The sequence below is a fragment of the Corvus hawaiiensis genome, chromosome 2, assembly GCF_020740725.1.
Source record: "Corvus hawaiiensis isolate bCorHaw1 chromosome 2, bCorHaw1.pri.cur, whole genome shotgun sequence".
Lineage (NCBI taxonomy): Eukaryota > Metazoa > Chordata > Aves > Passeriformes > Corvidae > Corvus > Corvus hawaiiensis.
This window is the reverse complement of record NC_063214.1, coordinates 2,934,396-2,955,696: the sequence shown is the minus strand read 5'-3', so window position 1 is coordinate 2,955,696 and position 21,301 is coordinate 2,934,396. Positions and strand designations below refer to the sequence as shown.

The 21,301-nt window shown below is 39.7% G+C and overlaps 1 protein-coding gene across 3 annotated transcripts in view; it reads right to left on the bottom strand.

The window, feature by feature from the left end:
- Window positions 1–21,301, bottom strand: part of EPHA3 (EPH receptor A3) — a 186,040-nt gene that overhangs the window by 149,815 nt on the left and 14,924 nt on the right. For all 3 annotated transcript variants that reach the window (XM_048293609.1, XM_048293607.1, XM_048293608.1), the window contains exon 2: window positions 16,026–16,090. In XM_048293609.1, the coding sequence (XP_048149566.1) occupies window positions 16,026–16,090 (65 nt within the window). The remainder of the gene's footprint in view (window positions 1–16,025; window positions 16,091–21,301) is intronic.

Sequence of the window (21,301 nt, the reverse complement as noted above, 5' to 3'; positions counted from 1 at the left end):
CCAATACCCTCTTAAATTGAGTTAATGATTATAGTGAAGCATTTCTTGAACACTTTGAATTAAGCAACAAAAATTCCCTCCTGAAGCTCTTTCCTGGTACCCAATTTGCTCTTTACAAAGACCACCATAATAAAAGAGCAACTCTTGTACTTTAGAATGTGCCACACCATATTAACAGGAGATTAAAGAACTTCTGCTCAGAAGTACATCACAGAAAATCTGAAAATCAAGTCCAGGGAGTAAAGCAACAGCAGGTACACACATTGTTGGTCTCCAAACATGAAGATTCTCTGTATTTTTGAGACATGTTTAATGCTACAGAAAAAGAAAAAAAAAAAAACAAAATTCAAATTTTAAAAGCTTAGGTGAAAACCTCATACCTCAGTAATTTTACTTTTTGTACCATTTGTTTAAAGTTAAGTCTTACTTCATATTCCAGCAACTGGCACAAACCACGGTCAGGAAACAGCAAACTATTTTCTCATTAAAAATTACTGTCTTATTCACCTCCTCATACCCCCAAAAAACTTTCACTTTTTCTTCCAAACCCCAGCTAGCATTTCCTTAATTTCCAAAGAGATTATGCCAGTGAAACATACAGCATCTGTGCAATGCACACATTTTCTCTTGCTATTTATCACTAAACAATAAAGATTATTAATTTCATTTCAGAAAACAACAATATTTCATATTAGCCAACTATTTAGTTGAATACGGAAGGGTGGTGGAGGGAAGACAGTTCTTAGCTGTAAAAATAATCAAACCTGTAAAATTGTCCTGCTCTACATTTAGTATCAAAGCAACAAGAAAATTTCATTAAGTTAGGATTCTAGTTGTCACTACAATTTCACCCCCTTAGATTCAGTGATTGTCTGGGAAGAAAATGTGATTTCATTAACAATGTTTTTAAATAAGCGTTTTTTCTGCTAATACGGTGATATAACCATAGAATACAAGCGCTGTTCCTCTGAAATCAGCATATTAGTGCTACAAAAAAAGTAGTACAATGGATGTACTTGATGTGCTTGAACACCATGGGAACACCTCATGGCATGAGCTCACAAAGGGCAGTGTAACTATTCCACGTTTAGTAAGACAAAAATCTAAAGGAAAACTATTCTGTAGCATAAGGAATCATTTCAGACTGGAGCTGCTCAAGTTTACATCATATTTCACCACAAATTGCTGATGTGCAACAGTTCCTTCTTCTCCCTCAAGAAATACTGAGATGTATTACTGCATCTTCCTACCATAAATCAGGATTGGATCAGGCTTGTGATAGGGAACATCACTCACTGTCTCATCAAATTAAGCCGCCAGGATCAGAAATATTGTGACTCTAAGCTTGACAAAACTGACTGAACGTCTCCCCTGGAACTGTTGTCTGAAATAACACTCCTTATTCCTAGTAAGACATTCAAACCATAAAATGATTTTGTATAGTATGTGAGTACTTTTCTTTACACCTCTGACAGATACTATTATGGGGTGTTTTTTCCTATTTCTCTGTAAAAGTGATATTTGAGGATATTTACATGACTACTACTTGCAACCACCCCTTAAAGCACATCTCAATGGATCAGAGAAGTACCCAAAAAGCTCCAAATAATATCTACAACAGTTTTCCTATGCCTACCAGCACCAAATCCAGAGGTAATATCATCAAAACCGTGATTGACCTGAACACTGTGCTAATGTCCAAATGCTTTCCAAGTTCCAAAGTTTATACAATAAATTGTATTGATGTGGTTTGATGACTTTTCAAAGAAATTATTCGAAACTAATCAGAGCTGTAGAATAAAGGCAACAGAGCTTAAAGGAGACATAGAAAAAGTAAAATTAAATGGTAGAAGGTAGAGGAATTTAACTCTGCATACCCAGTAAAATTTTATACATGTAGTCATCCATTAAATCCTATTTTGTTATGAAAACTTCAGAAGCAAGAGATTTAGTGAAGACTTAATTTCTCAAAAGGAGGAAAGCAGTCCAGGCCAAATCATCCCATGTCTGTGAAACCAAACAAGTTGCCCAAAACAGCCAAGGGTGGAATGTTCACTTCTTCATGTTAATAAAAAAGGCAGGAAGTAGAGAAATAAGGAATAACCTTTAAGAGCAATAAGAAAGCAGTCAGGTTCTGTAAGGCAGATATCACACTGCACGTTGTCAATACACTGCAGTACAAAATCAATGACTATCAAATTAATTTCATATTCACTCTCGTACCATCAATCACAAAGAACTTGGTATCAATACAATGATCTGGTCTATAGCCTTCATTTGAATTAAACTGAATTCTTTCAATACTGGCTGTTTTCTTTGGGAATGGCAAGGCTTCTTTGGTTTGTGGTTGTTTGGGGTTTTTTTAACTCTCAGTAATATAAAAATCTGATTTCCATGACAGTCTTTCCCTCATTTTACATACACTGCATTTGGCTGCTCTGATACACCAGCAACAGAAGTTCTAGTTTAATAAATATAAGTTTATTTTAGATGAGTCTTTTAAAATTAGCATGAAAACACTAAAAAATACCAACTTGTTTGCATGAAGAAAAGACGAGATTTGCATAGCAGGACTGATAAAAAACCTTGAACTGGCAGGACCTAATGCAACTCACAGATAATAAGTATCTACTGTAAGGTTATGAAATAGGTGTGAATGTTTTAATGCACAGAATAGGCTGCATACAGCATTAAATGTATATAATTTTGCAGAGTTATTTTTTAACTTTTTATCAGACAAGAGTGTGTGCATGGCTATAAAAATTTCTGCAGCTGTGTGACCTTCACAAAAAAAAATGACCACTGAGAGCTTCTACTATGCCCATAAAATTTTAATATTTGAATTTTAATTCAAATATTAGAATTTTGCTTTATACTTTAATTTGAACAGGACTCTGTATTTATTCTATCCATTAAGGTATCTGCTGAACCATGGAAAAGGAGACTTAAAAAGAAAAAAATAAAAGAAAAAAGGGACAAATGCTGCTGTGGTGGGAGTCACTGCTTCAGGAACACAGCCCTGTGGAGAGAAAGGACAATGCTGTCCTACAGACCCCAGAGCATGAAGCAAACATGGATTCTCTTCTGGGTTTAACAAACAAGAGGGAAAAAAATTAACCTATAAACCATGCGTGTCTCTTTCTCAGTCTGCAGCTTGTTCATACATGATTATGTATTTCAAAGATTGCATCCTTCATTTTTCTTTTTTTTTTCTCCTTCCTGAATTTCCTCTTGGTCTCTTCCTTAGTTCCACCTCCTTTTGCTATTATCTCTTATATTGTGATCTCCTGTTTTCCCCTACATCCCTGTTCATTTCAGAGCACAAAATGTCAAGTGGCACCAAAAAACCTAATACCAAACCATACTCAGTGTCAGCTAGCCCAATATCATCTTTCTTGCATTACTCCTGGTTTACACATTTTCAGAGATTTGTGCACACTGAAACAATGTTTTTAACCTAATTTTGGTTTTAGACAAACTCCACATTAATCAAATTAGTCTGGGTTACTTCTAAAATTCTTCACTTTTTCTTCTTGTTATTTGCCCATTCTCTCCCAGATAATACAATACATCCTTATTATTTATTTTGACCTTTTAGCATTCTTACTTTATTATCATTTTAATAAAGCCATTAGCCATTCCATAACCTTTCCAGCAGCACAGAATACCATATTCATTGCTCACACCAGCCATCAGTGGTTACTTATTACACTTTTGCACTCATTATGTTTTCACAACAAAGGCATTTACAGTCACGTTGAACCAATGATTCCTCTTCAGACACTCACTCCGCCTCTGTCCTTTCCAGCCATGACTTGGTCTCACAATGCCTGGCACAGGACATGATGCCAAAATATAATTTATATTCATTTTGGTTCATGCATTTACAAAACACTACTCACATTTAGGATGCCAGAGGAAGGAAAAAAACTCCAAAACACAAAACCCTTATATTAACTTGTCTCTTTGTTATGTTCAGTGCAGGAGCATTACCTACATGAAGTCAAATTTTACTCTTAGTTACAACAGAAATTCAGCACAATTCCAATTTGAATATGAACAAGGCATAGAAAAAGAGAAATAAAACCCTGCCCTAAGTTACTAAATGAACTTGATTCCTAAATACAACACATTGCAAGTGGCCATGACAAAAGCTGTTTACATTTGGTCACAGCACTGCCTTGAACTCAGCCAGGGAAGCAAGTTAAACAAACCAACATCACATTTGGCCGGTGTTTGTAAATACCTCTACCATGCACCAGTTAAAAGGCATATGGTTTAAAGGAAAGTTCACTTCCAAACATGTCAGAGACAATTAAATATACTTTTTTTAGTAAACATAAAATAGGGTGGCAGATATAACCCTGCAAATTTTCTGTACATCAGCATTACAAGAATCCATGAACCTTCAGGTCTGACACTTCCTTGCTCCACTGTTGAATCCTTTGTTTTTCAAAGGACATAAACACAAAAAATTACATATTTAATGCAAACTATATACTTAATAACAGATTATATTGCTCTTTCACACCTTCTATATAGGAATCTGCCGTTCTTCAGATTAAAACACAACTCTGAGTCAAGTAAAACTTTTTGTATTTTCTCTGGTCTGTCTTCAAAGTCACCACATTTCAGCCTGTATGACACAGATTGCAGACCTTTCACTTTGTGTCTCTCTTAATAGTGGTTTACCCCAGTAAATTAGCTCTATGGGTTTAATGCTGCCCTCCACCTTCTACATCAAGACATTGCACTGGTGCAGTCACATGCAACAACTGAATTTTCAAAATGTAGTGGGCAAGATACGTCAATTTTCCTAAAATTTTAAGAATGCCAACATTCAGCATTTACTATTTTCAAAATGTCTTCCATTCTCTCAATTTCTTGTTATATTTCCTTTATCAATACTTAAATACAAAAATCCCAAACCCTTCAGGAAGTCGGGAGTGGGGAAGCCCACAACCCACCCTCTGCTTGCTGCCACACAAGACGGACAATGCCCAACTTCCTCTTAAAACACTATTTAAATCAAAAATGTGACAGTGCTGATGTTCAATAAGGGGTTTGTTCCCAGATCTGGCCATCCCATCCTACCCTCTGTGCTTTAAAACCAACACCTGCCTTTAGTCACATGGGTATTTTTCAGATACTTCAGTTAGTTCCCAGTCTACAGGAGTAAGAATTCAGGAGTCCTGTGGTTGTGGCAAATCAATCCCATGGTAAAAGGAAAGTTTCCACCTGGGCTGCACATTTATTTTGTGCATTACCTCATCACCTCTGCCTGTCCTTCATCCACACAGCACTTTTCTACAAGATCTGATTAACATTCACCCTCTGGATGTTTTCATTGTAAGAGGATGTTCTAATCTGAAAACCATTTACTTCTGAATACACACTGCTGAATTACGGTGCCATAAGGAGAAGCGCAGCTCGGCTTCTCCTCTAAACATTTCTTCAGGCTAAAACACTTCTCCAGAAATGCTCTGCGGTTCAAACATTTATTACCAGGTTTCACAGCAAAATTAAATTACCACCATGGATACATTATGTTTATTAATAAAGTGTCACAGAAATATTAGTGAAAGTTAAACAGGTAACACAAGGCTATCAGGGAACATAAACGCTCAAGTTCCAGTAGCAGTGTTTGCTTTGCCAGGTTACACATCCCCTAAGTCTGATGGAATGCACTGCACATGATGCATCAAACTGCACAGTCAGGAAGAAAATTAACTTCTGAAGCTCTGGTTGGGATTTTAACTCTTGTGAAAAGTAGAAAAGTGAGAATCTTGTTTGTTTGGACTTTGAGTGAGTGCTTACAGAGGTGCAGAGTTTTGAAGAGGTGACAGGCACAAATGTCACTGAACCAATCTCTGAAATACGAAGTCAGAGTCTCAGGGAAACCAGGAGTTAACCCAAGCTCTCTCCCTCTCAAAGAAGCCAAAGGGTTCTGTCTTTTCTCTGGAACATGAAGGTTGTTGTGGCATCTTTATTCCCCATTGTCACAGGGGAGAGAAGCTCCAAGCCTTCCAGATGGAAGGCAGCAGAAACAGCCCCATAAGCAATTTAAATCCAGGTTGCTTTCTGGAGATTTCAATCTTGATCCTTCACTCACCCTCACACCTGACACCTCTCCACACAGATCTGAATGTTGAATGTCACCATACTCAGAGCTCTCACCTTCAGTTCAGCTGCCACGGTTTACTCAGCTCTCTTTTTTTTGTATCCTGTTTACCCACAGAAAATGTTTGGGTTCTTTTAACAAACAAAAACCCCACAAACAAACAAAGATACAAACAAACAAAACCACAGAAAAACCAAAAGGAAAACAAAAAAAACAGCCCAAAAAAACAAACCTCAAAACACTTAATTCCAAAAAGCATTTCTGTTACTGAAACTTAAACAAACAAAATCTCCCTTCTGGGTAGAAAATACAATCTTAAGAATTTTTGCCATCATTGAAAAAGCTCTTAAGATTGGAAAAGGTCTTGAAAACATTCAGATTTTAGACAAACATGTCTCCTTTTACAAGAGCTATTGATCACAAGTTAGTTTAAGGCCAAACTTCTCATTTTTAGGAGCTGTGAAGAAATAAGCCACACTATGCTGTTACCTTTCTTTTCAAGAAATCCTTCCAGAACCCATTTAGCTTACATAAATCCCTGGGTTGTAAAAGGAATGTAAACTAAACTGCAGTGTTGCTTGTGAAGTGTTTCTAGACTGAAACACTCAACCAGTTACACAGATAAAGCACCTACATCCTTACTTCATCCCATTCTTGGATATTTTTCCACCGTCCTAGTAGAGGTTTTCCACATTAACCTTCCCATTAAGGAAGCCAGGATAGCAGTGAGTATGGCATCACACCTAACAGGATTGTTCAATATCAACTTCGAGGACAAATCTGTTGCAAAGACACAGGGATTGTTCAGTCCTGTAAAAAGGAAAAGCTGAGGAATGATCTCATTACAGACTGCAACAACTTGAAAGGGAGTTAACACAAACTCTCCTCAGTAACAGCAGATGGTCTAAGAAGAGAAAATAGCCACAAAATGTGTCTTGAGAAATTCAGGTTAGGCATCAGGCAGAATTCTACCCACTAGCAGACTTTGTGGCACTAAAACAGGCTGCCTGGAAGGGCTGTGGTATCTCCATCCTCAGACTCCACTATCCAAAACCAGAGCTGCTGACCTGGTAGAACCTGAGCAATAATCCTGCTCCGAGCAGGAGAGCGGATGGAGTAAACGGCCTCCTGGCAACACTCCTGAACAACATTTTAATATGTCCCTGGTAATCTACATCTCTGAAAATAAGGCATATTTCAGCACAACATTTTAACGACGATTCTGATTGAAAAGTAGATTCTGATTTATGCCATTCTGCAGCCTGAGTCATAACCAGTACTAACATTATCACCCTCTCCCATCACTCATAACTTTTGGGAGAATTAACTTAAACCAACTTAATTCACTATAATGCTTCTGTTGATATCAATGAAGTCTGAACAAGCACTAATTAAAGGATTAGTGGTCCAAATCTACCCTTAACATTCCAAGATAAACAACTGATACAGGATACTAATTCCTACCTTTCTACTCAGAAAGTGCAGCATGTAAACGTCGACATCCAATTTAGAAACTAAGTTTCAGCTGCTGTAAACAGAAACTTTCCTCCAGATTTAAGAGATTCACTTTGGGGTTAGGCTTTTATTTTGTTTAAAAACACGAACACAGAGCAATTCATTTTTTTTTTCCCTGGAGTCCAACTAAAATCAATTGTCAGGCTCTTGAGGAAGGATGGTGTTGACTGCCCCTCCTCGTCTACTGCAAGAGCACACAAACCACATCGCAGCACAGCACTCATCCACACGTCCTCGGGCTAACACACAACCAGCAATCAAATCACTCCGCGTGTCCCAGCTGCCCTTTGGGGCCTCTGGAAACCCAACAGCTGGAAATAAAGTTCGAGGAATCGCTGTTAGGCAGGAAGAACCAAGCCACAGACACAGTGGCCGAATGTCAGAGTAAAACGCCGAGATTTCATCACCTCATTACGTGTAAGATGGTATCTACACACCGTGCAGAGAGCCCTCCGCACCGCACAGCCTTCACTGAGCTCAACCACTGATTAAAAGCAGAACATGAGTACAAAACACGAGTTTGGAGCAGAAGGTGCTGGGGTGAAACACCAAACCGAGGGCACCAAGAACCGAAACACCGGGCCTGGCCGTGATCTGGAGTCGGATGGTTTATCCCAAGGGACCCACAGCAGCTGCCTAAATCGTGGCGAGCCTGTCCACGCGGGAGCGGGGAGGTGCGGGAGAGCATCCCGCTGCCCGCCGCAGGAACATCGCCACCTGCCGGGACACACCCCGGGAATGGCAGGCGGGAGAGGGCTTGGGAAGCAGGAGCGGAGATGGGAAGTGGGATGAGGCTTGGGAAGCAGGAGCGGGGATGGGAGGGCAGCAGCGGGGACGGGAGGCGGGATGCTGCGCTCGGAGCGAGCCGGGCTGCGCTGTGCCGGCTGAGCCCCGCCGCTCCCGCTGGTGCAGGACACCAACACCAACATCCCCGCAGGGCACTCCGCAGGATGCCGGGCGGCTGGGAGGGGAACAGCGAGGTGGGTCATGCTCCCACCATACTCATCATCATCACACACGGCTCCGAGCGAGCCGCAGCCCGTCCCTGCGCGTCCCGCAGTGTCCCCAGGGCTGGCCATGCCCAGGCTGGGGTGAGGGTGGCCGGAGCACGGCGGGGAAGGAAGGGAAGGCGCTGTCCCTCTGGCCGGGGACCCCTCCCGGGCCAGCACTGGACGCTGCTCCCGCTCGCAGCGAGCCTTGGGAGCCGCTCCGGGCAAGTTAAAGCGGGCGAAATTAGGAAATTAATTAACACAGTCCTCAGGCTATTTTCACAAACAACTCTGAAAGACTGGGGGAAGAGGGAAATCGAGCAACGAGTGTCTCCTGCCTCGGAACATCCTGCGAGTCTCGCTCCTTCACCCTGCACAGCCATCAGTGCCCTTCGTGCCCACTTCCCAGTTCCTTTTAAAAGGACTTTACAGCATGGAAAACACTCTTCTAGAACTACAATCTCACACTGAATACGTACAGACATTTGGGGAAATAAGAAAGAAACTCCAGAATAAACCACCTACCCAAACTACTGAGACCATAAATAGAACCACAGCAAAGCTATCAGGAGAAAACATTTATGGGCATTTTAACAGGAGACGTGAATTGCTTGTCTTGTGGACTTGATGTTATACAAACAGTCTTAAAACCGACTGCAGTGTGCCCCTGTGATAAACAATATTGCATTTCATGACAGTTCCTGTATTTACTTTGCTCTCTTCTGGTTTATGCAAATAAATTCAGCACAAAAGAATAAAATTATGAAGTGAGCCTTTCCTTACAAAATGAAAAATACCTCATGGCGATGAGACCATTTGAGAGAACTTCTCACAAATGGCCTGGATTTATGCTGACAGAAATAAAAGTCTGCCCATGAGGAGAATGATGTTGCTTCTAAGCTTTGAAAGTTAAAAGGGAAAATTGGAAGCTGAAGTATCTGCATTTCCAATTTTAAGTAAGATCTTTATTTAACTCTTGGAATAGAAGCCAAAACTTGCTCTTTCCTTTTTTTTTCTTTTTTATTTGAAACCACAGAAAACTGATACCCAACCTTCAGCAACTTATTACCAGTAAATAGAAGGACTGATGAGACTAATGAAATACAGGGAGGGTGTCCACGTATTTTTTTATTAAGTGTGGTATAAAGACATGGCCTTACTTTTTCTTCTTGTTGTTGCAACTTTTTTTTTTTTTAATAGAAATCTCATCATTTGAAGTAACATAGTAAAAAAGTGAGGGGGAGAAAGCCTTTCTCCCTCCCTTAATAATAATCACTGAAACTAGCACAGTTTCTACTTTAGATCAACTTCAAAGCTGTTTCAAAAATGTACCAAAACACAGCACCGTTATGATCACACTGAATTTTTCAAATGAATGCAATGCAGACTGCAATTATCAAAAAAGCCACGTCTTAAGAGTATCACAGTGCTCCGCATTTTAAAAAGGAAGGCATTTCTTTCTGGTAACAATTCCTAACAAGACCAGGGATGCATAAAAATCTGAAGTAATACGCTTAATGTCTTTTTTTTTTTTCCCCAAAGCATTTCTCTTATTTCTTTAGTCAACTCCACTCAAGTTTTTTGATTTAAACTTCCTTTTTAAATGCATCCAAGTAGCAAAAACAGTGTATAGATGAAACACAAGTAAAAGCCAGCTAAAGTACACCAAAAATACAATTTGTCATTGACTACTCACACACTGCTTCTGAAAATATCAACAAAACTCACATTTATTCAAAAAGCAGTCGTTGATATAAAAACATTCATAGAACTAATATATTAATCTGGCCTATCTCATAGCTTTATATTGTCACCAGAAATACCTATCAGAAAGGGGAAAAAAATAGAGTACAAACAATTTTCTTTTTACTCATTCACATTTTGTATAAAAGAAGTACCCACAAACTGAAGAAACCACCATTGCATTCTGATTCAAGGACTTGAGTGTGAATGAAGAGACTTTTAAAAATTCAAAAATCAGGCAGATTTTTAAATGTCCCTCTCCAAAGCAAAATCATTCCCTTTACAGCAATACATTCAGAGAGTTTTATTCTAGCAGAAAGAAAACAAGAAGTCTAAAAATGAGGAAGAGCACAGGCTTGATTACAGAAAACTGAGATGAAGAGAAAAACTTACGAAAACTCTTATTTTTTAACGCTTTCACTATTTCGAAAAAAGAATCAAATGAAACAAATACACTTTCAGTGCACCCCAAAAGGACCTACTGAAGTGAAAAAAATAAGCAGATTAACAAAAAAAAATTATTTTCCCAATCAGCCACTCACTGAAAGATGAAACAAAGTCTGTGAATCGCTAAACCAGAATCCCAAGTGGTTCCTTTGACTTGCAAACGTCACAATAGTCTGCCTGCATTTCAGACATGATACACAACTCGTGGAAGGCAGGGTAACAGTATGAGGTTGTAAGGACACCAGAGCTCAGGCAAAACAGATAAATCTTGATTTTAACAGAACACATTGTTTTAAGAAGTACTGAGGAAATTCCACTGCTAATGGATAGGAAAAAGAAAGTATAAAGCACAGCATGTTTATTTTCGTTTTTAAAACAAGGACTTAATTTTTTGTTTTACAAAGATATCTTTAAGTTTCAGGTTTTTGTCTCATACCAATTTTTTGATATCACTGGACTCACTTTGAAACTCCTTTTCACAACCACTTAGTGATTTCAGCAACACTGCCCACTTTATATACAGCAGAAGTTGTCAAGTTTGGTGTCAGACAAAAAACGAACACAGGCTAAGACATCAATCAGCATCAAAAGAAAACTAAAATGAGGCGTCTGATAAATTTTTGTATTTTTGTTGGCCAGTTTCAAGGTTTTTTGACAGCTCAGCTGCCCTGAGATTCTGCAGTGGTGTGAAAATATGAGACTTGTGCAAGGAAGGGAAAGTTCATGTGCGCAGCTGAGAGGGAAGGCTGAAGTAGACACAAGGAAATCCACTAGCACTGAGGACCTACTGAAAAAAACCAAACCCAAACCTTCCACAGCACAGGATGCAATTAACATCAAGACACAAAGCTGCAGGAAAACAAACCTTGTGGAAATACTTATTAATCTGCAAAACATCTTCTGCATAACAGAGAAACTTTCCAGTCACAGTGGCCTGAGAAACTGATTCTTGAGCGCCATTTATTTGAGTGCACCTTGATCAGAGCCCAGATGTCACTCTGCACAAATTCTCCTCCACCTTCACCTAGTCACAAGGGACTGCTTATAAAAGTCAGGCTCTTCTGCAGTCATTCTGTCCATGATATCCCACAAAAAGAGAAGACCCAAAAGTTTTTACAGTGCCACACATTAGCCAACTATTGAAAGCAGAACAAATGAAGCCAAAGAGGCTGCCAGCAGCCTGGGTAGGCAGCAATGCAGGCTAATGTGACAAACTACTTTCAGGCTTTTGAAATATAAGAAAGGAGGCATTTTCCTCACTTTCATTTGGATTTTTTTTTGATTCTAACCCAATTTTTGGTTGATGGAAAAACTCTCATTAATCTCAGTCAGGCAGGCTCTAGCCTGCCCAACACACCACCAACTATTACAGGAGCAGGGAATGCTATCCTTCTTTCCTCTAATACTCATGAACCAGTTTCCATTACTGAAATGATGAGCTTGATTTGTTCAAATCACCACCAAAGTTACCACCAAGAAAACGCCAAGTTATTCACACCAGATTTCAAACTACATGCCCAAAGTTTAGGTGCTGACTATGGCCAGCTCTCAAAGAAATCCAATATTTGTGAAGAAACTCAGGGATTTAGGAAGCTGTTGAGATCAAAGATAGGATCTTTATTTTCCAATCAGTCTTTTAAATTTTGCCTGCATTTTACTAACTTTAGTCGTGTACAGAACACATTGCGGTTAGGTATTTTTTTTGTTAGGGCTGTTTCTGCTGTGGTTTGTTTTTCCTGACTTGGTTTGCTTTCTTTTTCAACAATTATCTCTTACATGACAGTAAAAAAATGCCACAGCATTCCCTTCTCTAGCTACAAGCAAAACAAGATAAGAGTGATTTCTCTGTTACTTTTCTACTGACTACATGAAAAAACTGTGCCCAAAATTTCAAGTCCATAAGTTTGACGGATAAACATGTAAAGATTGAGTCACAAGCTGGGTGAGTGCAGAATGATGGATTGAGATTATGTCACGAATATATTTATTTTTTCAAATTTCCCAAAAAAAACCATGGAGCAGGAGTCAGACATCTTTCCCCCTAAAAAATGATGCTGAAACCAATACAATTCCCTCCATGAATATGCAGAGCAGGTTGTAGACTGTACTCCTTTTGTCCTGTGTGAATTATCCATCACATTTCTATTGTATATTATTAAAGTGACTTGCTTTATCCCAACCCCCACATCTGTGCTGCTGTAATTTATGTGAATTACGGTTAATGATCATTTGCATTATGCTTAATCAGCATATCAATAATATACTCTGCACAGACTAAGTAGCTCTTCTTTCTTTCCCCTTTAATGAAACCTATAGAAATGGTGCTGCTGTTTGACTGATTGGCAACACAAAAAGGTTGCCTGGGCAGGTGCTGGGGATGGTGGCACAGGATAGAGGCCTTGTGGCTGCTGCCAATCATGCTCAAGCATCAGCAAAACCTGCTATTATATTTTTTAAATTCTGGTGCCTTGCTTTCTGGAGGGGCCAACGCTTTGGGCTGACGGGGCTTTAATGAGCTTGACCAGATCAGTGTTCCTAGAGCCAAGGCTGTGGCTGTGCGGGATGGTTCAAGGAGAGATCCCATTCTTCCAGGGTGATATTACTCACCAGAGTCTAAACCACTGCCATCACAGTGTGCTCATGTGGATCACACAAACTCCTGAATACAAATGAGCTACAAACCATAACATGAATATTCAGGAATTGCTGGAAAGCTATTATTATATATGCCCAAGTCGAGGGCAACTTGGAATAAAGAATGCTCGAATGCTGGAAACAAGAGCCAATCGATTTGGGTCATTTTGCCAGAAATCAATCAGTATCATGTATTAACAGGATAAAATTATTAACCTAGTAAGAGGTTTGTTAAACACTTCAGTTAAATTATTTTTAAAAACTCTCTAAGTCACCAGCTTTGGTGTAATGACATTTTATGTGAACACTGCTGCACGCTTGAGAGGAACTGGCACAACACCAATATTCTCATTTGTGAGTCACAGCCTCCAGAGCAGCTCTATCAGCTTTACCTTGTAAATCACAGCTCTGCTATTAGCAATCTTTCAATATGATGTGACATCTTTATTATAATGTTTTTCCACTGAAGTTTAAGTTCATATTTTAGTTAGCTCAGAGACAGACACAGACATATTTACCAGGTTTAATTAATTGACTATAAATAAAAGGGCTGTAAGAAGAAGGCGCCTCTCACACGATGTTCAAGTTGTCACCATCTTACAGCAAAATGCCAATTGGGATAGGATAAACATGGCTATTTCTACACTTTACATTTATATTTCAATATGCAAGCTTAAAATTTCAGGGTATTGTGAAGACTACAGTTTAGAGCTTCAGTTCTCTTCCAAAAACAGTCACAGCATATGATCTACATTAATTTACTGCCATGCGATTTTTAACTAAGAATTTCATTAACTTGTAAGAACATCAGTGAAATTCCATGATTTACTTTGGCTTCGATATCCGTGGATATGGCAGCAAATAGGAACACCATGTACAAACACACGCAAACAACAAGTTGGGCTGGATTTACCTGACAAAAACTTGCAGAAGCCAATAAAATCGGCTTTGACAGATCTGGGGGCCCTTTTAGGTGGGGTAATACAGCACATCTGTTTTACTTATAGCCCCCATGATACCCTGCATCATCCCCTACCAACTGCTTTAGGCATCCAAGGCAGGGGAGACACAGCTGCAGGGATCAGAGCAGCAGATCTGCACAGCTGCAAGGAGCTGAACAGAGCAGAAGAGCAAAGCAGAGGAGCAGCGGGAGCTGGGAGAGAAAGGCTTCACAAAAAAAAAAAAAAAAAAAAAAGGCAAGTGAAAACAAAAAAAAACCAACCCTGATGAGCCAGAAATTGCTGGAGAGTTCCCTCTTGGACATCCTGTTTAGAGACGTTTCTTGTTGGGAAAAGTCAGCAGAAAAAGCCACTGGGAGGAAACATGAACCCTCTTCCCACTTCTTCCCCATGAGAATGGAACAATTTTATCCAGAGACACGGAGAGAAATCCATGCATAAACTCAAAAAATAAACCAAACCTTCATCCTTAAATACTGCTAAACACCTGCATCATGCTTAATATCAAGAAGGCACAACTTAAACATTAGGAAAGGAATCCCATGAGGCAGAGATGCAAAGGCACTGTTACCACTGATTCTGTAAAAGTGATAAAGGTGAATTAACAGCTTGCCCAAAGGTACAAAAAAAAAGAAAGAACAGCAAAAGAAAGTCTCACAGGTGCCTTCTTTAAGCAAAGACTTGATGGCCCAGCCTTCTCTGAGAGCAAGGGCAGCTCTGGACACAGGGGTTTCAGTTTACCAGGTGGGTTTTTTTTGTGTCTGAGGAAACAGAATGCAAGAATGCAAGAGTCACCCTGCATATCTGCACGATGTAATGCAGAAGGAGAGCCATGGGATGTTCCTACACACACCCACGTTCCACAGGGACATGAAGGTGGGGAGTGAACACATACCAGCAGCACTAGACAGATACACACTATTTAGTCATCAATATAATGTTTTAAAAAAATTTTTTTAAAAGAGGCTGCTGGCAGAAACTGCGTACAAATGATGGAGTTAGCAAACTGGAAAGTACAGATGCTTCAGGACTGCACTTCTAAATCTTCCAATACAATGCCTCGTTTCATTAGCTCTGGATACATGGTAAACAAAAAAACCAGCAACCACCACTAGAACATTATTTGGACATTTCTTTAGTAATATTTTACCTCATAATTTGAACAGTTCAGCAACAATTCAGCACAAATTTACAAACAAGTACTTACATCAGCCACTTATGTCCACACATTTTTCACCTTCCGCTACTTCCATCTGAACAAATTAGCAACTAATACCATGAAGCAGAGCCATGATCTCTTTTAGAAATACACTTTATGACAGAAGAAGGAGCAGTACCTAAAGAGAACTTTTTGCTGCTGTTGTTCAGTGCACCTCTTGCTTTCATTTTTCTCCATGAGGAGCGAGGCCTTCCTGGGGTTTACCTGCAGTGGGATGCATGTTCTAAAGAGAAGGCCCCACAGCTACGTAAGCCATATTTTGCACATTCAGAGCAGACTATTTTTGCAGCTCCAAAGACCCAGCATTACTGCACGGTGTCCTCTGAAGAGGAAACAATGGTTAAATAGCACATTGGTCTGTAGCAGCACTTTTCCATTTCACACTCTAGTGAACTCACCCCATGTGACGGGTAGGAGATCCAGCCCAGCTCCCCTTGAATTGTTTTTGAATCCAGCAGATTAACTACAAAAGAAGACACAACGAAGAGGAGTGAGTTTTGTTTGCCTCTGCCCAGTTAACCTCAGTTACCCACACCCAGAGCCGCGTTTATCTGAGGACCCTGTGAGCCGTTGATTTGTTCAGGTGGCCTGGCAGTGAAGCTGCACAGAAGAAAATGACAAGACAAATGAAAAGGATCGTCTTGTTTAGCTTAAAACACTATGAACAGCAGAGACGGGAACTTCTGAAAAACAGAAAAGTGACAAAAAACAAACAATGGATCACTGGCTAAATTAATTGCAGCAGGGGGTGGGAACAGAACTCTTCTATCAGCTGCACAAACCATAGCGTTTTCCCCTTGGATGCCTGAAATTTGGGTCAATGCATCTAACTGCACTGGTGAGATCTGAATACTTGAATCATTATTTGATTAAAGGCCTTATTTGATTTGGCATCTATAATTTTCTCAGAATACAGGAATAAATAATGAAAGCTGATTAAAGTCCTTCCTGCAGTTCCTTCTTCCTTCTGATCTAATTTGTTCTCAGATTGTCTTGCAGTACCGTTCTCTAAATGTCATGTGTAACACATTAGATACAAAAGTAATTGTTTACAACGTTACAAGTTCAGACAGGCCTACTTTTAAAGAGGGCCATCAACTGATTGCTAATCTTGCTGTTACCTCTTTTTTTTGTGCCATGCAATAATTTTCACTGTAAGAAGGAAGATTTTATTTGTGAACAGTCTGACAGGCATTTTCCAGTCAATCAGATCTCAGTGGGTTTATACCTATTTTTAGACACAACAGGTATTTAAAATAAATACATACGTCCAAATTAAAGGATTTTCTTCTTTTGGCATTTACTTATTTATTTCATACAAGCACAAAAATAAATTCTCTTCCTCATCTTGGCCATACAGTCTCCAAGTGCTAGATCACACACTTCCCTAAGTAACCATTTCTTTATCAACATGAAGCAGAACAGGTGAATTTATACAAAATACTGTACAAAAAAAAACCCCAAAAAACCTCTCTATATATAAACTAATGAAGTATTAATACTCAACCTGGCAACACTGTAATATTTATTATCTGCAGTCTGGGCTTACTCTTGTTGGGTGTGTTCACCAGCCCCCACACCCCCTTTATTTTTTTTTCCCCCCTTCAGTATGGAAATTAATGATATTGAGAAATGAAATAAATCTCACCATATGCTAGGAAATTTTAACACCTGACAATGACAGATCTATTAGAGGTGGCCACTGTAGCAGTCTGAGCAGCTTCAATTTCTATTTGTTAACCCAAAGGGTTGTCACTGCCCACAGAATCAGATAGCCTGAGCATTGGTGCTCCAAGTAAACAGAAGAATGGGAAGCAAAAAAACTGAAGGAGAATATCAGCTAAGATATTTGTATTATTTCATCATTCTCCTTTTAACTGCTGTTTAATTTTGGACACCACATTAAAAAAAGGGCTCTCTGAAGGCATTATTTTTACTGTTAATTAGGATGTACAGAAGGAGACACGGGTGTACAGGATTATAAATAAGACTGTGTCATAAAGAACCATAAATATACATGTTTTCTACATTTGTGTGCACACATATTTGTGTTTTGTATGGATATATATGCACTGCTATACTGCCATGAATGAGCTGCCCTGCCATCTCTGTGGGAAAAATGTTTCCCCCTGCAGTTATACTCCCCTTTCAAAGAAAACAGTAGCATTGTTTTATCTACATCAATAAACAAAATATCTTTACTAATCTGACAGAAAGAACATAATCCAGCGCTACATATTCCTTAGCTCTGAATCAAGTCCTCAGTCACGTACACAAAGAAAAACCAGTCAGTCCTTCATTGAATGCACAGGGCCCTAGGCAGGCTATTCTGCAGCAAGGTTTGCATCTGTAAAAAGGAAACAGTAATAAAAACTCAAAAGGAAAAAGTGCACTTCTCATTTTTATTAGTAGAAATTCCCACAGATTCTAGATCTCCCGGGATGAGACAGATCTGTTTGCTGTGCACCTGCACTGCATGGTGCTGAAGGAAGTGTGGCTCCTGAGGTAAATCACTTGGCAAGAAGTGGCTGAGGCAAATCACTCAGGAGTAAACTTAAGTGACATATTTATTCTTTAAGAACGAGCTTCTTGAAAGCATGATTGCAGCCACTCTGAAATTGATGACTTCAGACCAAACTCACCAGTTTCATCTGCAAAACATTACCAGGCAATGGATCCACGGCCAGGTGGCAGTTTCCCCTCTCTAGACCTGCCCAGCAGGTCCAGCTTGCCCTCACAGGCATCACAACAGGACATTAAATATTCAGAGTTCCCCATGACAGGCAGGTACCTCGGCCATGGGGCATCTTGACATCATCAGGATCAAATCTATCAAGTTAAGAACAATTTTTCACCTCCTCTCCTTCATTCCACCTTCCTCATCTCCTTCAGACTGGAACCACTAACTTTTAGAAATCCTTGCAAGGGAGGCTTTCACACTGGCTACAGGAGGCTTCTGGTTCAGATGTGTGCTGTTCTTTAACAGTATCTAAAATGCAAAAAACATATTTCCTTTCAAGTAGTAACCTGACAAAAAACATTTCCCTCTCCCTGATAAAAGCTTCTAGGACACTCATTTTCCCCTGTGACTTCAAGAGAGAGTTGCACACCTCAATAGAGAGGAAACAATTAATGCAGAACTTCAAAGATGCAGTCTTGGTCTCTAGACAAAAATGATGGGGAGAGGCAGTAGTACATTTTGTCATTGTATGTCCTACTACTACATACTAATCTGGAAACTGGAGGAGAAAATAGCATTTTTCTACACCAAGACTGAAGAAATACATAAAGAATGGGTTAGAAATTCATTGTCTCATTTATTTCTTTTTTCATGGATTTGGATGGTTAGGTAAAAAGTAAAAAAGTAAAACTTCACACAAGCACTTTATCCTACATTAACTCATTACAACTCCTCTCAATTCTGATAGATCCTTTAGTGTAACAAAATATAACATTTGGTCAGGTTCATTTTGTGAACCGATTCATTAAGTGTTTCATGAAGATATATTAAGTCAGAGCATCACTGGCAGGCATTTTTCAGTGTGATCCTCATTTGTTTTTCCCCATACAATTAAAGTTAAATGAAAGCCAATCGTTAAATATCCTACAAATGCCTATAGCCACATATTTACTACATGAACGAAGTTTTTGAGCTTCTCACACAACTGATTTGCTCTCCTTGTATCAACTCCTCCTGCAAAACTCTGTGATCATCACTCAGCTGGTTCCTACAAAAATCTCTGAGGTCGACCTGGCAGTTACCAGGGCTAACTCTTAAAAAAGCTGAACAGTTTTGTTGCTACTGATTCTTTCCAGCAGAATGCCTTGGAAAGGATTCCTGGTTGTGCTGAGGAGACACAGAGGAGCTCTCATAAAGCAACTTTAAATAAATAAATAAGTAAAGTGCTGTCTAATAATCTCAGTGTCCTGCACTGGTTCCCATCACGTAATTAACTCGGCTTAAAGCTGGTGGTAATTCTGAGGGAGAATTTACTGGTATTAAGATGAGCAGCCATGACTTCTGACTCTGAAAACCAGCGATTCGGTCCCCCTGTAAAACAGCCCTGCTCACCATACTACAATGCAGTACTTCTGCCAATCCAGCACAGCCCCAGAATGCCAATTAAGAACAAGTTCTCTTTCTAGAGGCTCTCTCCTGCCTGACTCTCCTGGCCTTCCCCACACACAACCACAAGAGAAAGAATTATCAGCTCCCTCCATGTAGATTTCCAGGGAAAAAATGAATCTCTTTCCAGAACTGGAATAGGGATGTGGATGTGAAACACAAAGCTCCCTCACTCTGCCTCTCATGGCACCAAGCAGAAGATGAATGGAGGCTTGGGTGGAACATGGCACTCGTGCTACCAGAAACTGCTTCCAGATTGGGGAGTGATGGTTCAGGGCTCATTAACAGCATGTTCCATCAGGAGTAACGTCAGGGAAAGAAAAGAACCCGAAACTAAAGTGATTCCTGAGCACAGTCTGAAAGCTGCAGCATGTCCAGAAATACGTGGAGTAATAACTGCTACAATGAACTGAATGCAGTATAAATATCCCCCCCTCCAAGGAAAAAATAAACAAACAAATGTTGTGCCAGGTAGAATCACTCTGAGATTCCCTTCCTTGCCTAAGAAATGAGGAAAGACTGCTAGGAGACACTATCTTGCAACTTACAATATTTAGAGAACCACCTACAAACAACTTCACCACTGGAAACCACTTCCAAATGGTCTTCTTTAGAAAGAAAATACAGAGCAATAGCCAATGTCAAAAGATAGACAAAATATTTTTTCTTCAACTAATTAACATTTCCCATTAATATTAAAAAAAACTGCATAAAAAAACCTCGCACCACCACGTTGTCTTTTCCTGTTTGGCATCAAACTGCCAGTTTAGAAACACTGTAGTTAGTTGTTAGAAAAATGCCAACAAATGGGAAAAATTAAACTTCCTATGCAACATAAAAAAAAACCTAAAATGGTGAATGTCTAATTGAAAAGTGCCATATAATCCCAAGCAGCAAAGAAAATACTCTGCGGCAGGAAGTCAGCCAGAACTTGGTTTTGGGGTGGGACAGAGCGGAGTCAGCGCAAAGCCTGATGTACATTTTTGGAATGGTGAACCCTTCCCAGGAAAGGGAGCTTCCACCCGTATTTTCACCCATCTATGAGCACAGACCTGAGTCTTCCCAACTCTCTACTGCCCCAGCAGTGGCAGTGGAGCACCTTTGTGTCTTTAAATTATTCTGGGGTTAGAACCAACACTTACAGACAGACTGGCAGAACTCGGGCAACGCCAGAGTTGCACTTTGATGAAATTTTAATTGCCAGCTAGGATCAGCTATCGTGCTGATGTTGCCAAAATCATGCTGAAAATGGCTAAAGCAGACCAAGAAACCTTTGGGAAGGAACAACAAATAAAAAAGGGTGCCCAACAATGAAGCCTGGTTTTAAGTAGCCTAATTTGCTGCTTGTCCAATAATAAAAGTCAAGCCTCCTGTGATTTTATGGTCCTGCATTTCCCCTCAGACACTGGAGTGAAGATGTCAGCACTGCTCAGAAGAAAATGATCTATAAACAGCCAGTAGAACTTTACAGCACTTTCCCAACCCACATGCCAAGAGTTCGGCCCATTTACCAAAAAACTCTTCTCCAAACCTGAGATTTCTGCTGCA